Raw genomic sequence first — 16740 nt, forward strand, 5'->3', positions numbered from 1 at the left:
AAATTGATTTATGGAATTCTTGCTAGAAATCGATTTCCAGAGGAGAAATCTGTTTGATAAAATAAGACTAATTCTGCTCCAGAAATTGATTTATGGAAGAGAAATCTATTTGATAAAACAGAAGAAAATTTCTGCTTCTAGATGAGAAATGCATTTTATAACGGCGCGTCAATTTTATTTCCGCAATAAAGATAGTCCGAACTCAATTGCAAAATATTATTTATCTTAACCTACAATGCAGTAAAGAATTTGTGATAGGATTATGATGCAAATAATAGACATTGCTATAACTAACCGCGCCATTAGCATTATCAAATGATTTGTGGGCGGGCGAAGACCTCGTCAGCATGTTCACCCCAAGTAAAACTTCATTCACTCGTTCATATAAGCAATACAAACGATCATCTTCAAGAAAATATTTTCCAGATCATTTATTTTTTGTGAAACAAACGGATTTCGTTCCAACGATAATTTCTGTCGAGCTTCAATGGCCGAGTATGTATGATTGTGGCCAACGTCAACAAATACACTTCAGCACTAAAAAAACGTTTTCACACGTGGGCACAACACCTGTCGATTGATTCTTCAAATGTAAAACTAGATTAATTCATCTCTTGATAATGGCGATCTCTCGCCTCTATTCCTCTCCTTATAAGCACGTAACATGGATGAAACAGAAGAATGTTGTGGACAAAGGTAATCGATCCCGGCAAAACAAAAAAAACACAACTTTTTTGAAACCTGTAGCAGATGACAAATATTTTCAACACTGTTACACAGCGTTAACAAGCATAACATGAAAAAATAGACGAGCACACCAATGATTCACGTGTAAACTCAAGGAGTTATTTGTCTAGGACACGAATTCGTCTCAGGTGCACATGCCAATTCCCAATAAGTCATTTCAGAGTACGAAAGACAAGGTGCCATTTTAAAAGTGGTCAAGGCAAATTCCAACCTCCATTTTGTTCTGCCGTGTAGATGGATCAAACTACTAATAAATAAGCTATGAGGGCATCGGTGAGAAAACAGGGCGTGATGGCCCAGCAGAGATGATTGAGAATAAAAAACAGAGACACGGTTTTAAAGGATTAGCTAACATCCATCTAAAGTCTAAGATGGCTTTCTCCGACACTTATCAGTGTGTCCTCTGCCGAGACACCAGAAGTCCTAGCAAGAAGATGGCTCCCCAAGACTCCTACCTTGTGGGCACTACCTGAACCACCATCTCTGAGCAGCAGAAAATGGAGTGTTCAGGAATGGAGCATAGCCCTGAATAAGCGGATTACCACTCCTTCCAATCTTAGCCCACACACTTTGATGATAGCCAGCAGTTGCAGGGGCATGATACATAAGCTTTAAAAGCTGCAGAAGGGAAAAAGAATCCAAACAGAATAAGGAGTCCCTCATACAACATCAATAGCAAGGTCTGAAACATAACGCAATTAAGAGGAACCATGCATAAGAGGAACTTTATGCACGTTGCTTGTTACTGAAGAATCAAGATATTCTACGCACTCTGCCCTTCCAAACTACGGCGCAGATGCAGGGAGAGAGAGAGAGAGAGAGCAGGACAGCGTTAATTTGTGCCTTAGAACCGTCCAAGGCAAGTAGCCCAAAATCATTGTTTATGCAATCTTGTAAACATAACTCGGATAACTAGAAGAACAAGTGCATATGACCCTGTTGCAGTGATTGTATGGCATTCAAACACTTGTTCACGTCAGAAAATATTCACTCCAAAGGAAAAAATTTTCTTTAACCAAGAGGGATGAAAATTTCTTTACCCCCTCCTCTTCCCAAAAATATAACAAAAGAAAAAAAAATCCATCCAAACTCCACACTGTCCATCATCGTAAATCTTTGATATCCAGCAGCAAATATATGCTAAGGTAGCAGTGATCTTGACATAAGAGGAGAAGTCATCATGGCAGAATGTGAATTATTACAAACTCATTACAAATTTAATACTAACATTAACAGACAAGAACATAATAAATATAATAGGCAACAAACAACTAAGATTACTTCAACCCAAATGATCAAAATTACTCGTAAACCACTAATTCTAGCATGAATTAAGCAGCATTTACCTGTACAAGGAAGAACTTCTGAAATTACTCCTTAAAAACTTGGCCACATGCTCAAGAGCTCGGCACATAATGGGAATTAAAGCGACTGAGGAGTAAAAGCAATGTCATAAAAGGAGGAGACTAATAAAGCGGATCTAAAAAGAGTCAGGAAAAACCAAAATAGATTATTAGAAGCCAAGTTCTGCTTACATTTAAGGTTAAGATGCGAAGTGACAAATGTCAGGCAGTAGATGAAGTCCTTGGTCACTATTATCGTTTGAAAGTAAACTTGCAAAGCTTGCATATTCCATGCCCTAGGTTTCTGTAATGTGTGTGAACCATTAATGGGAGCATAACAAGGAACAGTCTAGATCAGCAGATTAAAGGATGGCTGATCATACCCCATATAATGAGTACAGAGAATACACAGACCAACATGCGGTGCCCATAAATGAAAGACGATATGCCCTATTTGAAAGATTTCGAGGCACAAATGGGAATATAGCCAGTACAGCCACCACGAATACCTGCCACACAATGACACAAAATGGCAATCAGCATAGGCAAGATCAATTACAACAGCTGGTTGACATGCTCCCGTAAGACCAAATTTTTTTAATTCTTGGATATCATATCATGAAAGCTTTTACAAGGGTATCCTTCAATGGAAAGTACACATTTATAGGCGCATAATGAAGCATGGATGAAATCTCATCGTACCCAAGCATTGACAGGGAATTGTATAGTTTGCTGATCCCAGCGCAAAGAAGTTGGATTTGAAGGTGAAGTTGCTGATGAGCTAGAGCTTCCGGTAGAAGATCCTAAACCAAAGAATAGGGTTCAAAATCATCAAAACGAATTTCAAATCGGTACATGGTAGTGTATCAAAGAAAACACATCTTATAAAATTTCATTGATACACCCAACACCATTCCTATCAAAGTGGCCAATGTCAATGTATTTTACCAGTGCTACGGGATCGAGGCTGCTCATTGGTCGTTGATGAAGCTGAGGACGGTGTAGATTGCCTTGCTGACTGAGATGAACTACCGGAAGACATTGGCTCGACAATGAGATTGCGATCCTGCATAAACGAAGCTAAATCGTCATCACGCAAAACATAAACTGCAATAGCCAGAGGAACAGATATCGCTGCCACTGAAAAAATCGTTCACGCTTTAAGCACGATATCCTATCATCACTTCATTGGTTTCTCTCAAAATTCTCCACAAAGCTGATGTGGTAAAGCCGAATCATCTAAAAATTTCCTCCTTAACACCCCCATTCACGACAAAAGAGGGGGGTCACGCAGGAATCCACTAAAATGGAGGGCAGAAAAGTCTCCCGAAATACAAACGATTGCGGACGAAGTTAATAACAAAAAGAGCCCCCTTTAATGCAGAACCAACAGGAGGTTAAGGCACACCCACATTTCAAGATTAAAATTCCTAACAAGCCAGTGGTCGCCGCGTCGCGATTTCAATCCAATTAATCACAAGCAACCAAAACACGTCTGACATATCCAACCGCGCAGAACCTCCTTCTCAAGCTTGAGAGGCCAACTCAAACGACCGGAATAACCCTAAAGCAGCCCAATCATCTACTCAATAAAACCTACCGCGAACTTCCAATCCCAACGGCAGGACCAATCCAATCCCTGAACTCCAAATCAAACACACCCACGTTCCCTCTCTCTCTCTCTCTCTCTCTCTCTCTCTCTCTCTCTCTCGACAGAAATCAAGAACGTCAAATCGCGAGCAAACAGGCGAGAGAGAGAGAGGGGGGGGCATACGATGAAGCGCTGGTAGAACTTGCGCTTGTAGTGGTCGACGACGTCGGGGCGGGAGGACATCTACGGGGGGATGAGGATGTTGGACCAGTAATCCGCCCATCGCGGGTCGTTCTCGTAGTCATACGCCGCCGCCGCGATCCTCCTCAGCTTCTGCGGGTCCTCCTTCTCTTCCCCCATCTCCCTCTCTCTCTCTAGAAGTTTCTGCGTGTTCCTCCTCACGGAGAGAGAATCCAATCGAAGAAGATGACGACGCCGACGACGAGGAAGGAGATGGGGATCGTGGGGACCCTAAGGCCTGGAGCCTCTTGTTCCGGGCGGAGCGCGGGAGCTCGACCTAGCAGAGAGACTGAGAAGAAATTTGGTGAGATCTCGTAATGTGTTGTGAAGAGCACAACAAAGAGAGAAAAGAAGGAAATCTCTTTCTAGAAGCTTCTGTTTTTTTTGGGTAAAAATACATTTTGGAATCAAAAAGTAATTTCGAAGTAAAAAAAAGAACGCATTTTTACCAAATGCATTTTTGTTACAGAATGCAAAATTTGCTTCAAAATGTGTTCCGAAAATTTTTAACAAACGCATTTCGGAACATTATGGAGTAAAATGCATTTCATGCGCATCCTTAGTGGCTTCCGGTTCCGGCAGTTCCCAAAAAATTAGAACCGGAAGCTAGAACCTTCCACCCTAGAACCATTATCACCCTTACTATTTATCAGTGTTAAAGGCCTTCGTTTGGCCCTGTGTGTAAGAACCCAAAACAAGGTTGCCGATTGGGTAGTGAGGGCCCAAGCCCATAATGCCCGTTCTCTAAATTGGGTCTCCGGTCCCTCCGAGGTTCTTTGGAATTTATTGTGCTCTGAAGCCTACTTAGGATGCGTTTATTTTGTGGAAAATGGATCATTTCTGAAAAATACTTTCCAGAAAATCATTTTCCAGAAAAATGAGTTCATTTTTCGATATTTGACTAAAACCTAAAAAAGACTTCGAAAATATTTTCAGTTGTTTGTTGAGGAAAATCTGATGGTGAAAATTATTAAAAAAAAAAATTTTAAAATTTTTTTAAAATTATTTGTTATTTTTAAATTATTTTTATTAAGAAAAGAAAATACATAGAATGTTTTCTTTCTTAGAAAGAAAAGAAAAAGAAAAGAAAAGAAAAGAAAAGAAAAGAAAAAGAAAGAAAAGAAAAAAATATTAACAAAATGGTAAAAGTGACTGGGCAGAGCACTGACTGAACAACAGCCTAGCTTGCTCAAGCTGATACTTTCCAATTCAATTCGACACCCAGTGAGCTACTCTTAATTGATTTTCCTCCTTTTCCTTTCTCCTGGGAACGACTGTGTTTTGAGGGTTATTGCCTACTTAATTTTGCATTACAATATAAAGTTTTCAGAACCCATTTAGATACTCTAGCCTAGTTGCAGACGTTAGGTCAATTCTTGTTTGGGTATGATGGTGTTCAATGCTTATGTTGGCAGCGTTCACAATTTTCTGTTGTTTGGAGTGTTGAGGCAGGCCAACCTTGAACTAGTTGCTCGCGTTGGCGAACGTGATTGTTTGCAGATCTCCAGAGGTTGTCCAAGGAGCATGTAAATTTCCATGCCTTTGCACTAGCCCGCCTTAAGGTAAATGGTTTGAATCTGTGATAGGACTCCAATGGGCTTTAGTAACTTCAACGAGCATGCTTAATGTCCAATTTGCTGTTTAAGTCCTTTGTTGGCTAGGACTAGGTAACGTAGAATGCTCTGTAGAATGCCTAGTGTAATTGGGTTGGATTAGTAGCAATGAGGTTTTAGGCCTTTCTCAAAGCAGCTGCCGCATATATCGTTTGAACTGGTTATACCGGCTACATTAGAAAGACCAGGACACATAGCTACTACCTAGATGCTTCTCTGATTCTACTGCTGAGGCAATATTTAAGACAAAGATATAATTTCCTCAGCCATGTGATCTTGTTCTTCTGATAGATATGTCAACATCTTAACCTAAATAGTCAGAGGGAACCTGTCAATAACTGAAATAACGTTTGGGGCCAAACAATCATGGCAGCTTGTCTGGAGGACCCCCAGGGAAAGCATGCTTGTTGAAAAGTAGGAGAGCTTCATCCTCATCCATCTGTTTAACTACTGTGAGTCATAATGAAGTTGTTGGTTCCAGCGCCGAACCAATTGGAGCTTCCGCGCAAATGTTCCTATTCCTGGACTGTCGACATTGTTGAGGACAATCAAAACTTTTCGACAATGGAGAATATGCTTTGTGACGTCATTGCCTTCATTCAGAAGAATTGAGCTTGGGACATTCTCATCCGTGTAGGTCAGTAATAAGCTGTTCTTGCAGGAGAGATGTTTTTTCTGTTTCCCATTATCACAAATCCCTTCAAGCAACGTAGACTCCAGAAAGAATGGACAGATTGAAACACATGTACACCTATGCTGCGTTTGGGTTTATCTCTTTTACACGACGATCTATTCCAACCAGCTTGCCTTTAAAATCTAGGTAACATTTCTTCGGGCATTCGCTTGACATATGTTGGCCCCTAATGAAACATTGATTTCAATTAGTCTTTTAAATACTAAAAATAAAAAGCATAGATACTAGCCAGTATTCATGGTAATAGGAAATGATATGGTCCTCGTCTCTGCCATTGATGCACAGAAAACTTTGTAATTCGCTGATTCAAGCACTGTTGCAACTATTATTTGAAAAATAATCATGAGCTCTATCCCACAAGCTCATGTGCAGATTCTTGAAATCTGAATTGATTCTCAATAGAGCTTTGTCCAAGAAGTTAATGACGACCTGATTTTTTGAGAGAAATGATGCCAAAAATAGTGCTGAGTAGCTGAAAATGCCAGACAGAGACTATATATTATCTGATTGAGATGATACAAGAAAAGTACGTATATATCAGTACACTAAACATGGCTCCCTCCCAAGGTTGTAACGAATTCCCGAGGCGTATAGACTCTCAAGGTTGTAACATCAAAGGTATTATTAGGCCTAAGCATTCCAGCTCCTTGGCCCGTCTTGTTGCAGCCATCTTTCGTATGGTTATCGCCCACCTAAAAGCGGCTTTCAGCTTAAGCCACTCCACAGCAGCCTTTCTCGGCTTCCAGTTCTTCGTAGTTCCAATTAGAACCTGCAATATTCCAATGTCCAACGGTCTCAGATGTCTCTTAGTGATCTCTGTATTTAACGAAACCTATTTAGTAGATGCTGAATGGTTACATTTTCCAGGTGCTGTTCATTCCATGGTAGAAGCATATCACCTTGAACTGGAAAATCAGAAGTCATTGAAGCAGAACGAGCTGCCATCGACATAGAGCTCATGGTATCAGAAACTGTAGCTTGTAGGCAGTTCTCGATATTCCCCGCTTCATGGAAAACAAATTGTTGCAGGTTTTGATGAGTGCCAAAAGAGCAACCAACATAGCATAGGGTGGTGTCATAACTGGTGAAGGCTGACATGCTGTTTGAACTGGTCATTGAATCGAAGTCGAACATATTGCCACAATATTCTGAGATTTGGTCATAATTCTGGTAGGCAATTTTCGACATCGATTCGAGGTAGATCTGCAGAATGGATTCAAAAGAAAAATTTCTACACATTCAACAGGAAAGTCAAAACATATCATTGCATAGGTAGTATTAGTGCAGAGAGCAAGTACCTAGGAAGTCTGTCTAATAAGAAGATCACTGACGTTTCCCTACTATAATTTCGCACTTAAAACAAGCTGCAAATTGTCATTACGTCATGCCTTATTTTATTAAAAAATTATGTTCATTTAGTATCAATGTGATTTTTTGTTTATTTTCTTATGCTCAGAGCTTGTAAGCTCTGGTTTCTTTGCAGATATGCATGCTCAATGATCAAGACTGATCCAGATTGTGGCAACACTTTGAGCCTAACCTTTTGATCGCTGGAAAGTGATTCCATATCTAAGAATTGTCCATTACAGATGAGTCCTTTGAGCTCATAGTTCCAGTTGAAAAGAATGGCATTGCATCGGCCTTCATCACAATAGTAAATGTATTGCTTGGCATCGGAGACACATGACATGGCATGCTCCAAAGTATGTTTCCACATAGCATTGGAGATTCCACCACCCGTGATCTGAAATTCAGATAATTCAACAAGAACTAAGTAAAGAAAAATAAGGATTTAAATATAAGGCACCGTCGTGACAGTGGCGAAACATAACGGACAAAAAGGGGAGACTTTACATTTATCAGTCTTAATTGATCCCTGGAAAGAAGGGCGAGAAAATCTCGGACTGTGACAATCCCAGCTCCTGTCAATTGTTTGTGCACTTGTCCACCCATCGCTATTCCAACCAGTCTCCAGACGTAGTCACTTAGTAGAAGTGGGACTCGCTTCTTGGCAACTATAGAAAGCATAAGAAGCAGAAACTTCACAACTAAGTACAGCATTATAAATCTCCTCCAAAGTTGAATTGGTTGCTAGCATGGTTGTACCATAAGAATGACCAATTAATTTTGTCGCATTGTCTCCACAATGTTGAGCAAATTCATCTTGTGATAGTCTCTATGTCAACGAAAGTACTAGCCTCTAACCAACACTGGTTTTAGCCTATGCAACTCTTGATACTAGCTGTCTGAGTTGTTTTAGATGATGTGTTTAAACAAAGACTATATAAACAGTAGTTGCTTCGAAGACTCACATTCTCCACGGCTATCTTCAACAGTGAAAGCCTCGGATATGGTCCCATGGATATGCACTGCATCAGAGCATCTCCAAGAAACCTTAACTCCAAGCCTATATTTGCCACTCTTTGTCCAGCTTGAATCCTGCGTAAAAGTGAAATCGCCTAAAGTGCCAATCCCTCCTTCTAGGGTCACTAGCAAGTCGCCAGATAGAAGCGGCTTTCTCTTCTCACACCCTTTGGATAATACGTGGCTTTCCAATTGTTCCCTTGTCCAATCAACTTTGTCAACATCACCATCGAATACGACAATCTTCAGCTTAGCGGTTGATCCTGGTCCGCTCTGAACAACTTCTCCAGTTTCTGGATTTAGCAAAGCAACTTGAATGGCTGTTCCTTGATGTCCCTGAACCTTTGCCTCGGTGAATAAGTGTGGGGGCAGGCTGGTCATGAAACGAAGTTTAAAAGGTTTCTCCTTCAGAGCTGGTAGTTTGTGCACTGGGAACCTGTAATAGACAAAGTTCATTCTTAGAGAAATTTGAGGGGACCAATTTCATAGCACTACCATCTTATCCTATCCAGTACCAAAAGATGGTCAACGGTGACTAGTGCACTGTGAAGGGAGTAAGGCAGCTAAGCAAGATTCAGGAATTAATATGAGTCCGTTATGCTTTCTTAGTTGTCTCAAAACAAGAAACAAGCAGACATGAAAGAAGGGAAACTTGACCACAGATACTAGAATAAAAGAAAACTTTGTGCAAGATACCAGTCAAAAGCAAATTAACAAAAACAAACTGCATTTCATAAATGATTGCCATGTATGAACTTGTAACTTACAGTCACTAGAGAGCAATTGAGGGAACTAATATTATGAGCAAAAACTGGGTGACCTTACCAGTATGTGCTTGCTCCCTCGATGTCACCTCGACTGCGACTCTCTGGTACTGTATTGGCAGAGTTATATTTCCAGTCTTGCTCGAGCTCAACATAATCATCATGGTTGTCTCTAAGATGTGCAAAATTGATAGGTTTCATTGGTCCTGACTCCAACATTCTAAACTTGTCCATCATCAACGTATTCGCCCTCAGGTACACAGAGTCATCCACCTTACCGACAGGTAATGCACTCGACTTCGTGATTTGGGTAGTTTCTGATGCATTTCGACACTCCAAGCATGAAAAGGAACTACAAGGTTGGCTTAGAATCAGAAGAACATACTTTTGAAGTACAGGAAGGCCATCACCACAATACTCCCACCATTCATCTGTCATGAGAAAACAACCACTAAATAAAGAAATAATGACTGTCTATTGAGAATTAATAGAGAATCCCAGTCAATAAAAAGTTTATGGAAGGATTTCTTTTGCAGATCACATGCTCTGTGAGGGGTTGATATATTGTAATTCTAGAATTCTATAGTGGCTTTTCGTAAATAAAAATCACAATTTGGGCTTCAAAAGTTGCAAACTAAACGAGGAAAGGTAAAGATTCTAAATATTTGGCTACAGTAGGAGTAGATCATCTTATCTTGATTGACTTTAACATAGTGAGGAAATTTAAGGAAACAAGAAATCCTTACAGGGATGAGATGCTTTTGACATTGTTTTTGCTGCATATGTGAGCAAGTTTGACTCTCTTTTGCGGTATTGTAGGACCTGCCCCATGAAAGCTTCTTGTTCTTCTTCAGCAACCATATTTTGTAGCACATAATCGATTCCATCTTTCATTTCTTTACTCTCATAAAAATTGTCACTTAAAAAGTAGGACGGATTCAGAAAAGCTGCAGCTGCATGCACTGGATGAATTACTTTAGCTCTCATGCCATTATAAAGCTTCCATATGCACTCATATTTGCCATCATTATTGTCAGAAAGCCTCTTGAGAGATTCTTTTACTCTCTCCATCGCTTCATATAAGTATGAAATTGTTGGATTAGTATTACGAGACAAACAATAAACTTCAAATAGTGGTTCCAAAACTTGCAACACCTCCTGGCATTGGCTCCAAAATTGGGGGCTTTCAACCATAGAAACAACTTTGCTCGCTGTTCCTTCCTCAAGACTCAACTGTCTCCATTCAGTAGATGTAACCAAATGTTGTATTTCTGATTTTGCATTGTGAATGCATTGAAGCATTCTGAAGTTTGAGGCTAAACCATTAGGAAGAACATCTCTCAATCCCCTTTTGGCTCCAAATTTCACTAATAGGGACAAAGACTCGGCATACTTGTACAGATTATCATTTACCAATTTAACCTCACACGTCGTCCTTCCAACCCATTCAACCTCTTGAAAGATATATGCGAAAAGCAACTGAATGCCGTGAGCAGCACAAAATGTCATGTAGGTACCTGGATACCTTTGAATAAGCGTCTTCTGGAGGGGCTCATGGTTACCCAAATCATTAGTGATAAATTGTACAACTTTGTGAAGTACTATTTCATCCATCACAAATTGCAATTGATCCACAATAGACCTATATGTTAACTCATTCTTCGAAAGTTCAACGGTATTAACTAGGATTGCACCCTTTAGAGAATATAAAATGATGTTCAGGAAGGCTCTACCGTGAACATTAACCCAACTATCTAGAATTACCGTACACCCCGTTAAATCACATGATTTCTTGACACTATTTACATACTGAACGACTTCCCTACTGAATTTGGGGATATACTTTGTGGTGAGAACGGAATAAGAGGGTAACTCATAATTCTGCCCATAGTTTGCAACCCCACGCAAGAAACTCGCAAAATGCGAACTCTGAAGGACATTTTCAGAAATGTTATTGAACACAACGTGTTTTGCAAGCAACTCATCTAGGCAATCCTGTCCTTTCTCTGTAGATGTTTCTGGCATGTCGATTATCTGGATGTCTGCAAGTGGTGTTGAAGTGGTCGGTTGAGACAGACTCTTGTCTTTCCTATTATGAGGGCTAATTGCTTCAAAAGCTATAGCCTGGACATCCTTAGGAACCTCGGTGCATGTAGCAACATCGCGACCGGGGACGCAAGCTAAGTGCGACTTAACCCTTGGAATTCCACCGGGGAAATCACGTCTGCAGAATTTACACCTGAAGCGACCACTCAATTGCTCTGCATACTCCCAAAATCTGTCCCTTTTCCTAGTCATTTGGTCCCTAAGCAAACAACACACACCATTCTCTTAATGACTGAACTTCCAAACTTATAATTAATTAGTACTATTGCGCATCACACAATCCGAAGTCTTTTTCTTCGGCTTTAGATCTTATAGCGGAAGGAGATCCATTAACAAAGCGACAAACCATTTCTAAACTGAAGATTACAGTAGAAATGCTAAGCATTTAATTGTAGTGAATGACATTCGGCGGAAATGAAATGACCATGAATGAATCTATCGATGTGTGAGGATACGAACTTAGAATTTTCAGGGACAGAGAGAGAGAGTTTCACTCATTTGTGCATAGACATCGAAGCAAGCAAAAGAGTGGGGTTGTTACCTTAATGAATCAAAGCAGAAGCAGAGTCCACTGAAATTTCTCGCACAGCGCTACGCCTGAAGACGTCAAAGCCATAAAAAATCAGAGAGAGAGAGAGAGATTGCATTGTTGGGAGGCTTGTGCGGCCTTTTCAAGAGCAGCGAAACCACAAAAGTACGCGAATGATTTTCAAAGTTACGCCATGCCAGCGTCCTTGCGAACCATCACAGGCGTACGTAACGTTACGAATCCAACCTAAATGTCGTCGAACATTCTGGTCACTCAGTCACCGTTGTCTCTGAGCTAACACGTGAACTTCTTTTTGTGGAATTCTTGGGTACTTCAAAAAGGATAACCCACGATGGACTTTGAGTAAATGACCGAGTGACGACGTCCCAGATCGTGCTCTATTCTGGATTGGCAAAGTTTTTTACTTTTTGACCGGACACTTTTGACAACTCTCCATTACTTTGGCCAAATACAAAAATAGCACCACGTTTTATCCGAGAAAAATCTAATACTACTTTCCAAATGAACCAGCAACAAAAAAACACAACATGTGACCATTGTGATAAAAATAGCAAGTATTCAGTCCATTCTCCTCGTTGTTTGTTATGCAAAAGTTGGTTGGGTTATTCATAAACAGAGTTGGACGGTCATTTAGTGAAGTGGTGGAAGTGAACCGTTCCAAAAGATATGTAGTCCGAAAATAAATTATTTGCAAAAGTTGGATGGTTATAGTGGTAAAATTTTGTAATATTTTTTGTACGTTTTGAAGGTCGTATTAAATTTGTCTAAGAGGTTGTGCGTTTTTGTTTTTTTTGGTTTTTGGGCCAATCAATTTTCATCTAGAAGCTTTGTCGATGATTGCAAGGTGCTCCATCTATCACTCTAAAATTTGCATTTTACTGAATTCATCATAAAAATTCAGCCTTTATTGAGTTACACAAGAAACAGCCCAAGGAAAAATAACTCACATTGGAGTGATGTTATTTTCATATTATGGACGGTGTGACTTATGCACCCAGCTGAAAAATCCTTCATATCCATCCTTTCTCAGTCATATATAAACATTATCCATTCACATGACTTTAATATTGTTTATTCTTCAATGTGCATGTTGATCGAGGCATTGGAGCCAGAGCTAACGCGTTCACCATGTGAATGGGAATCTTATAATCACGACAAATCTGTCTGCTTCTTAATTCCTTATAAAGAACGACGTTCATACTTGCAAGTGGAATGTCAAAGTAGGTGAAGAAAGACTAACAGTTCACTATCTCATTATTGATGATTTTCCCAAAAGTACGGAACAATCTCAGCCATTCTTTTCTTAACCTGTCAAAGCTATTATCCAATCTCCTAATAATTGTTGATACTTAGTAAACGTCCCTCGTTATGTGACAAATGGTTCTAGGGACATTTCCAAAATTGCGTTGGCCAAAAACGGAGTTTCGTTTCGTAAATATGTGACACTAGTAGTGAATTCTAAATCTCGTCTATAAATTCTTGCAATTGATAACCTGTTGATCTGGTTAGCAGCTATAGTTCACGAATGACGTTAATTGATTCGCTATGATGTTAATAATTTACTAACTAGTTGCTTGATAAAAAAGTTACAAGTCGTATCTTTTTTATGGACAACATACATAGCTTACTAGCAATTTTAAAAACTTTACCTTTTTACTTATTGGAAACTAGACTAGTCCTTTTAATAGCGGATAAGCGACCACTGACAGCGTTTGATTTTCTAAGTTACGCCATAGAAGCATCCTTTTGAAATATTACGTGCTTAGGACAAATCATTAGATCATCACCATCTATGTCCGTACTTCTTGAAGGCTAAATGTTATCAGATATTCCTGTACCCTCTGTCACTCTTCGAGCTACATGTGTACACAATTCCCATTGGTGGAATTGCGAAGTCATAAAGGAAAAGACAACTCAAATAATGCTTTGAGGCAATAATGATCACATGACAACCTCCCTCGATTGTGCTCTGTCAATTCTGAAACATATTGACAAGTTCGTCCAATGTTCATCTAGAAGCTCATTGACGATTGGAAAGGTGTTCATTGCATCACTTATCTCTTTTGGATTCAACTGAATTTATCACCAGGTGAGAAACAAAATAAAAATTCAGCAGCAACCAGCACAAAAAGACAGTCCAAGAACACTCCCATGTGATTGATTTCGCTCGACTGGATGGACGGCGTGACTTAGGCATCCAACGCCGAGATAAGTCCATGGCCTTTTCGGAATTTAATGCTCTCCCTTATCTTTTATGGTAGGCCAAGGTACAAAAGAATCTAATGGGAATCCATCCTTTTCCAAGCATAGCATTATTATTGGATTTACCCGCATTGACTTAATTAATTCCTAGCAAGTTATGCACAACAAGAAAGCAATTCTTGAATGTCCACATTTGGGGCATTATAGTTTAATAGGTTAACGCGCAAAGTACGTGTTTAGTTCTAATACTATATCGTCTATGTGACCGGAATATTATGATGTCAACAGATTACTCATCTCTTACTTCTTAAACCATTAGGATATATTTGCTTGGATGTTAAAAGAAATGTGACAATAAGGCAAAATCATTTTCATGTACTACTATTTTAGTTTGAACCTACATGGACATATAAGAATCAAGTGATCTCCTGAGAAGTGTTAGGATTCCTTCCTTTTGTTGTCGTCGTCGTTGTAGATCACCTAACCCTACGAGCTAGCTGCAGTGATTGTACAGCCTGAGGCTCACTTTTTACTCGACGTAACACAAACATTAGGTCAGAAGAATGTAATTCTTTGCCTCTCCTCTATCTGAGTATAGATGACTTGCTTTAAACAACATCATATGTCCACCGTTAAAACACAAGAAAACAAGTTGATGATTTTTGAAAAGTCAGTATTGTTTTTGAGGTTTAACGGGAAAAACTTGCAATGTGTTCATTTCGTCTTAAATCAATAACAAGTGTCATCAATCCATTTCTTCTAGTATCTGTGAAGTGCTTATGCTATTTTTGTGAATTGAAGAAGTTAATGACAGCATTAACACCTCTAAGAATGTTTACATGCCATAAGCATGCCATATTTAGTCCCTAGTTTAATAAATATTACCTTAATCAAGTAGCGATCGGGCTAGCAATCTTTTCGTGATTTCAAGAATAGTGAGATTTACAAATGATATTCCGAAGACCAAATCAACTCAATTATTTGCAGTATTCGCAAGGCACAATTAGAGAGAAAACTCTCTCAAGACTTGTTATAAGAGAAACTTAACGAATAAGTACTCCGAGATCCACAGCAAGTCCAAATTAAGTTGGGGTTTACGCCTTAAACATAAAATACACAAATCATTAAATATACAGGAAATGGGCCTAATGAGTGCTCTACGAACAGCCATAAACCCAGGAAAGAAATGGACTGTTTGGGGGCAAAAATGACATCAGTGGGTTCCATAACTCCACTCAAATCAAAATTTTGGGCACGTCAAACGAATCAGCCAATGTTAGTTCTAAGCCGCTTTTGGATTTCTACTTATTTATATTGTAAAGTTCATTTAACCTCCAATGACATTTTTTAGCGTTTTGCTGTGTAGATCAATGTTTCGTAGTGATACTGATTATGTACCTGCCATCCGTTACGGTGAATATAGTTGGGCAATGTAATCAAAAGTGGCAATAAATCATTTTAATATACTACTATGTCTAGTTTGAACCTACGTTAGCATAGAAGAAGTAGAAGATCTATTGAGAAGTCTTAAGGGTTCCTTGCTTTTGTTGTGGTTGTTGCTGAAGACAACATAACCCAACGGGCTAGCCATATTGATAAGACCTTAGAAATTTCGCACCTCAAGAATTGTATGGCCCGAGGCTTATTTTCTTCTCGTCATAACTCGATAATTAGGTCACAAGAATGTAATTCTTTGCCTTTCCTTTATCTTTGGATAGAATGACTTGCTTTAAACAAAATCAAGGCGTGAACTTGGCATGTTGTATGAGGTTAGTTCCTTATATCATCCGATGAAACTATTAAAGCACAAGAAATAAAAAGTTCATGATTTGCGAGAAGTCGGTACTATTTTTGAGGTTTAATGGGAAACACTTGCGACGAGTTCATTACGTCTTAAACCAATATCAAGCGTCAAAAATCACTTTCTTCCAGTATAGTTTTTGTGAAGTGCTTATGCAATTTTTGGTGAACTGAACATGTTAATGGCAAAATTAACGCCCCTAGTTTAAAAATCTTTCAAGTGTTTTAAGAAAGCTTAACGAATAAGTGTACTCCTACAACCACAGCAAGTCCAAGTTAATGGGGGTTTAAGCCTTAACGTGAAATGCATTAATAATTGAACCTACAGGTAATGGGCTTGAGGAGTGCTTTGAAAACAGCCCAAAGCCCAGGAAAGAAGTGAAGTTTTTGGGTTAAAAATGACGGCAGTGGGTTCTTCATTTAAGAAGGTCATTTGGACCCTTAATGAGCTTTGTAATTGGATTTGTAGGCTCTATAACTCCACTTAAAACAGAAATTATGGCACGTCAATGCAATCAGCAAATGTTATTTCTGGGCGGCATTTGGATTTTTTTTTCTAATTTAAATGATCTAGATTCAAAAAAAGTTATTATGGATATATAACGTCCTCTCAGCTTCCTATATGCCTAAATCCATCCCATTTAGTAAAAAGAGACAAAATTGCCCTTAATCACCCTGCTAAAGTTCAAATTGGTGGACCAAGTTGTCAAAATTTCCCTTATTCAC

General features: G+C 39.2%; 2 protein-coding genes across 5 annotated transcripts; both read right to left on the minus strand.

Moving 5' to 3' along the window:
- Nucleotides 1-2169: 2169 nt before the first annotated feature.
- LOC115662054 (uncharacterized) lies at nucleotides 2170-4219 on the minus strand. Its single transcript, XM_056306593.1, has 5 exons — nucleotides 3865-4219; nucleotides 3039-3156; nucleotides 2793-2893; nucleotides 2474-2599; nucleotides 2170-2394 (listed from the first exon to the last, which is right to left on the minus strand). Exons 1-5 carry the CDS (start codon nucleotides 3922-3924, stop codon nucleotides 2170-2172), a joined length of 630 nt encoding a protein of 209 aa, XP_056162568.1. The 5' UTR covers nucleotides 3925-4219.
- Nucleotides 4220-6642: 2423 nt separating this feature from the next.
- Nucleotides 6643-12265, minus strand: LOC115662053 (calmodulin-binding protein 60 F-like). Of its 4 annotated transcripts, none has more exons than XM_030584223.2 (8): nucleotides 12004-12265; nucleotides 10103-11661; nucleotides 9418-9787; nucleotides 8541-9028; nucleotides 8083-8243; nucleotides 7769-7972; nucleotides 7128-7431; nucleotides 6643-6997 (listed from the first exon to the last, which is right to left on the minus strand). In XM_030584223.2, the coding sequence occupies exons 2-8, from the start codon at nucleotides 11652-11654 to the stop codon at nucleotides 6939-6941; spliced, it is 3138 nt and encodes a 1045-aa protein (XP_030440083.1). In that variant the 5' UTR covers nucleotides 11655-11661; nucleotides 12004-12265; the 3' UTR covers nucleotides 6643-6938. The 4 variants fall into 4 exon arrangements, with proteins under 4 accessions (XP_030440083.1, XP_030440081.1, XP_056162601.1 ...); XM_030584221.2 differs by having other exon boundaries at nucleotides 7087-7431; XM_056306626.1 differs by having other exon boundaries at nucleotides 7087-7431; nucleotides 10103-10318; nucleotides 12004-12260.
- Nucleotides 12266-16740: the final 4475 nt, after the last annotated feature.

This window comes from Syzygium oleosum, unplaced genomic scaffold, assembly GCF_021117445.2.
Source record: "Syzygium oleosum isolate NSW1041296 unplaced genomic scaffold, Sole_v2.1 Sole_v2.46, whole genome shotgun sequence".
Taxonomy (NCBI): Eukaryota; Viridiplantae; Streptophyta; class Magnoliopsida; order Myrtales; family Myrtaceae; genus Syzygium; species Syzygium oleosum.

What these genes read in the sequence shown, in the direction of transcription:
- LOC115662054 (XM_056306593.1), bottom strand. Translation starts at nt 3,924, where the DNA reads ATGTCCTCCCGCCCCGACGTCGTCGACCACTACAAGCGCAAGTTCTAC. An exon ending in AGTTCTACCAGCGCTTCATC is followed by an intron (nt 3,157 to 3,864) that starts GTATGCCCCCCC and finishes TCGTTTATGCAG; the next exon opens with GATCGCAATCTCATTGTCGA. An exon ending in CTCTGTACTCATTATATGGG is followed by an intron (nt 2,395 to 2,473) that starts GTATGATCAGCC and finishes CACACATTACAG; the next exon opens with AAACCTAGGGCATGGAATAT.
- LOC115662053 (XM_030584221.2), bottom strand. Translation starts at nt 11,654, where the DNA reads ATGACTAGGAAAAGGGACAGATTTTGGGAGTATGCAGAGCAATTGAGT. An exon ending in GTCAAAAGCATCTCATCCCT is followed by an intron (nt 9,788 to 10,102) that starts GTAAGGATTTCT and finishes TTCTCATGACAG; the next exon opens with ATGAATGGTGGGAGTATTGT. An exon ending in TGAAGATAGCCGTGGAGAAT is followed by an intron (nt 8,244 to 8,540) that starts GTGAGTCTTCGA and finishes TGCTTTCTATAG; the next exon opens with TTGCCAAGAAGCGAGTCCCA.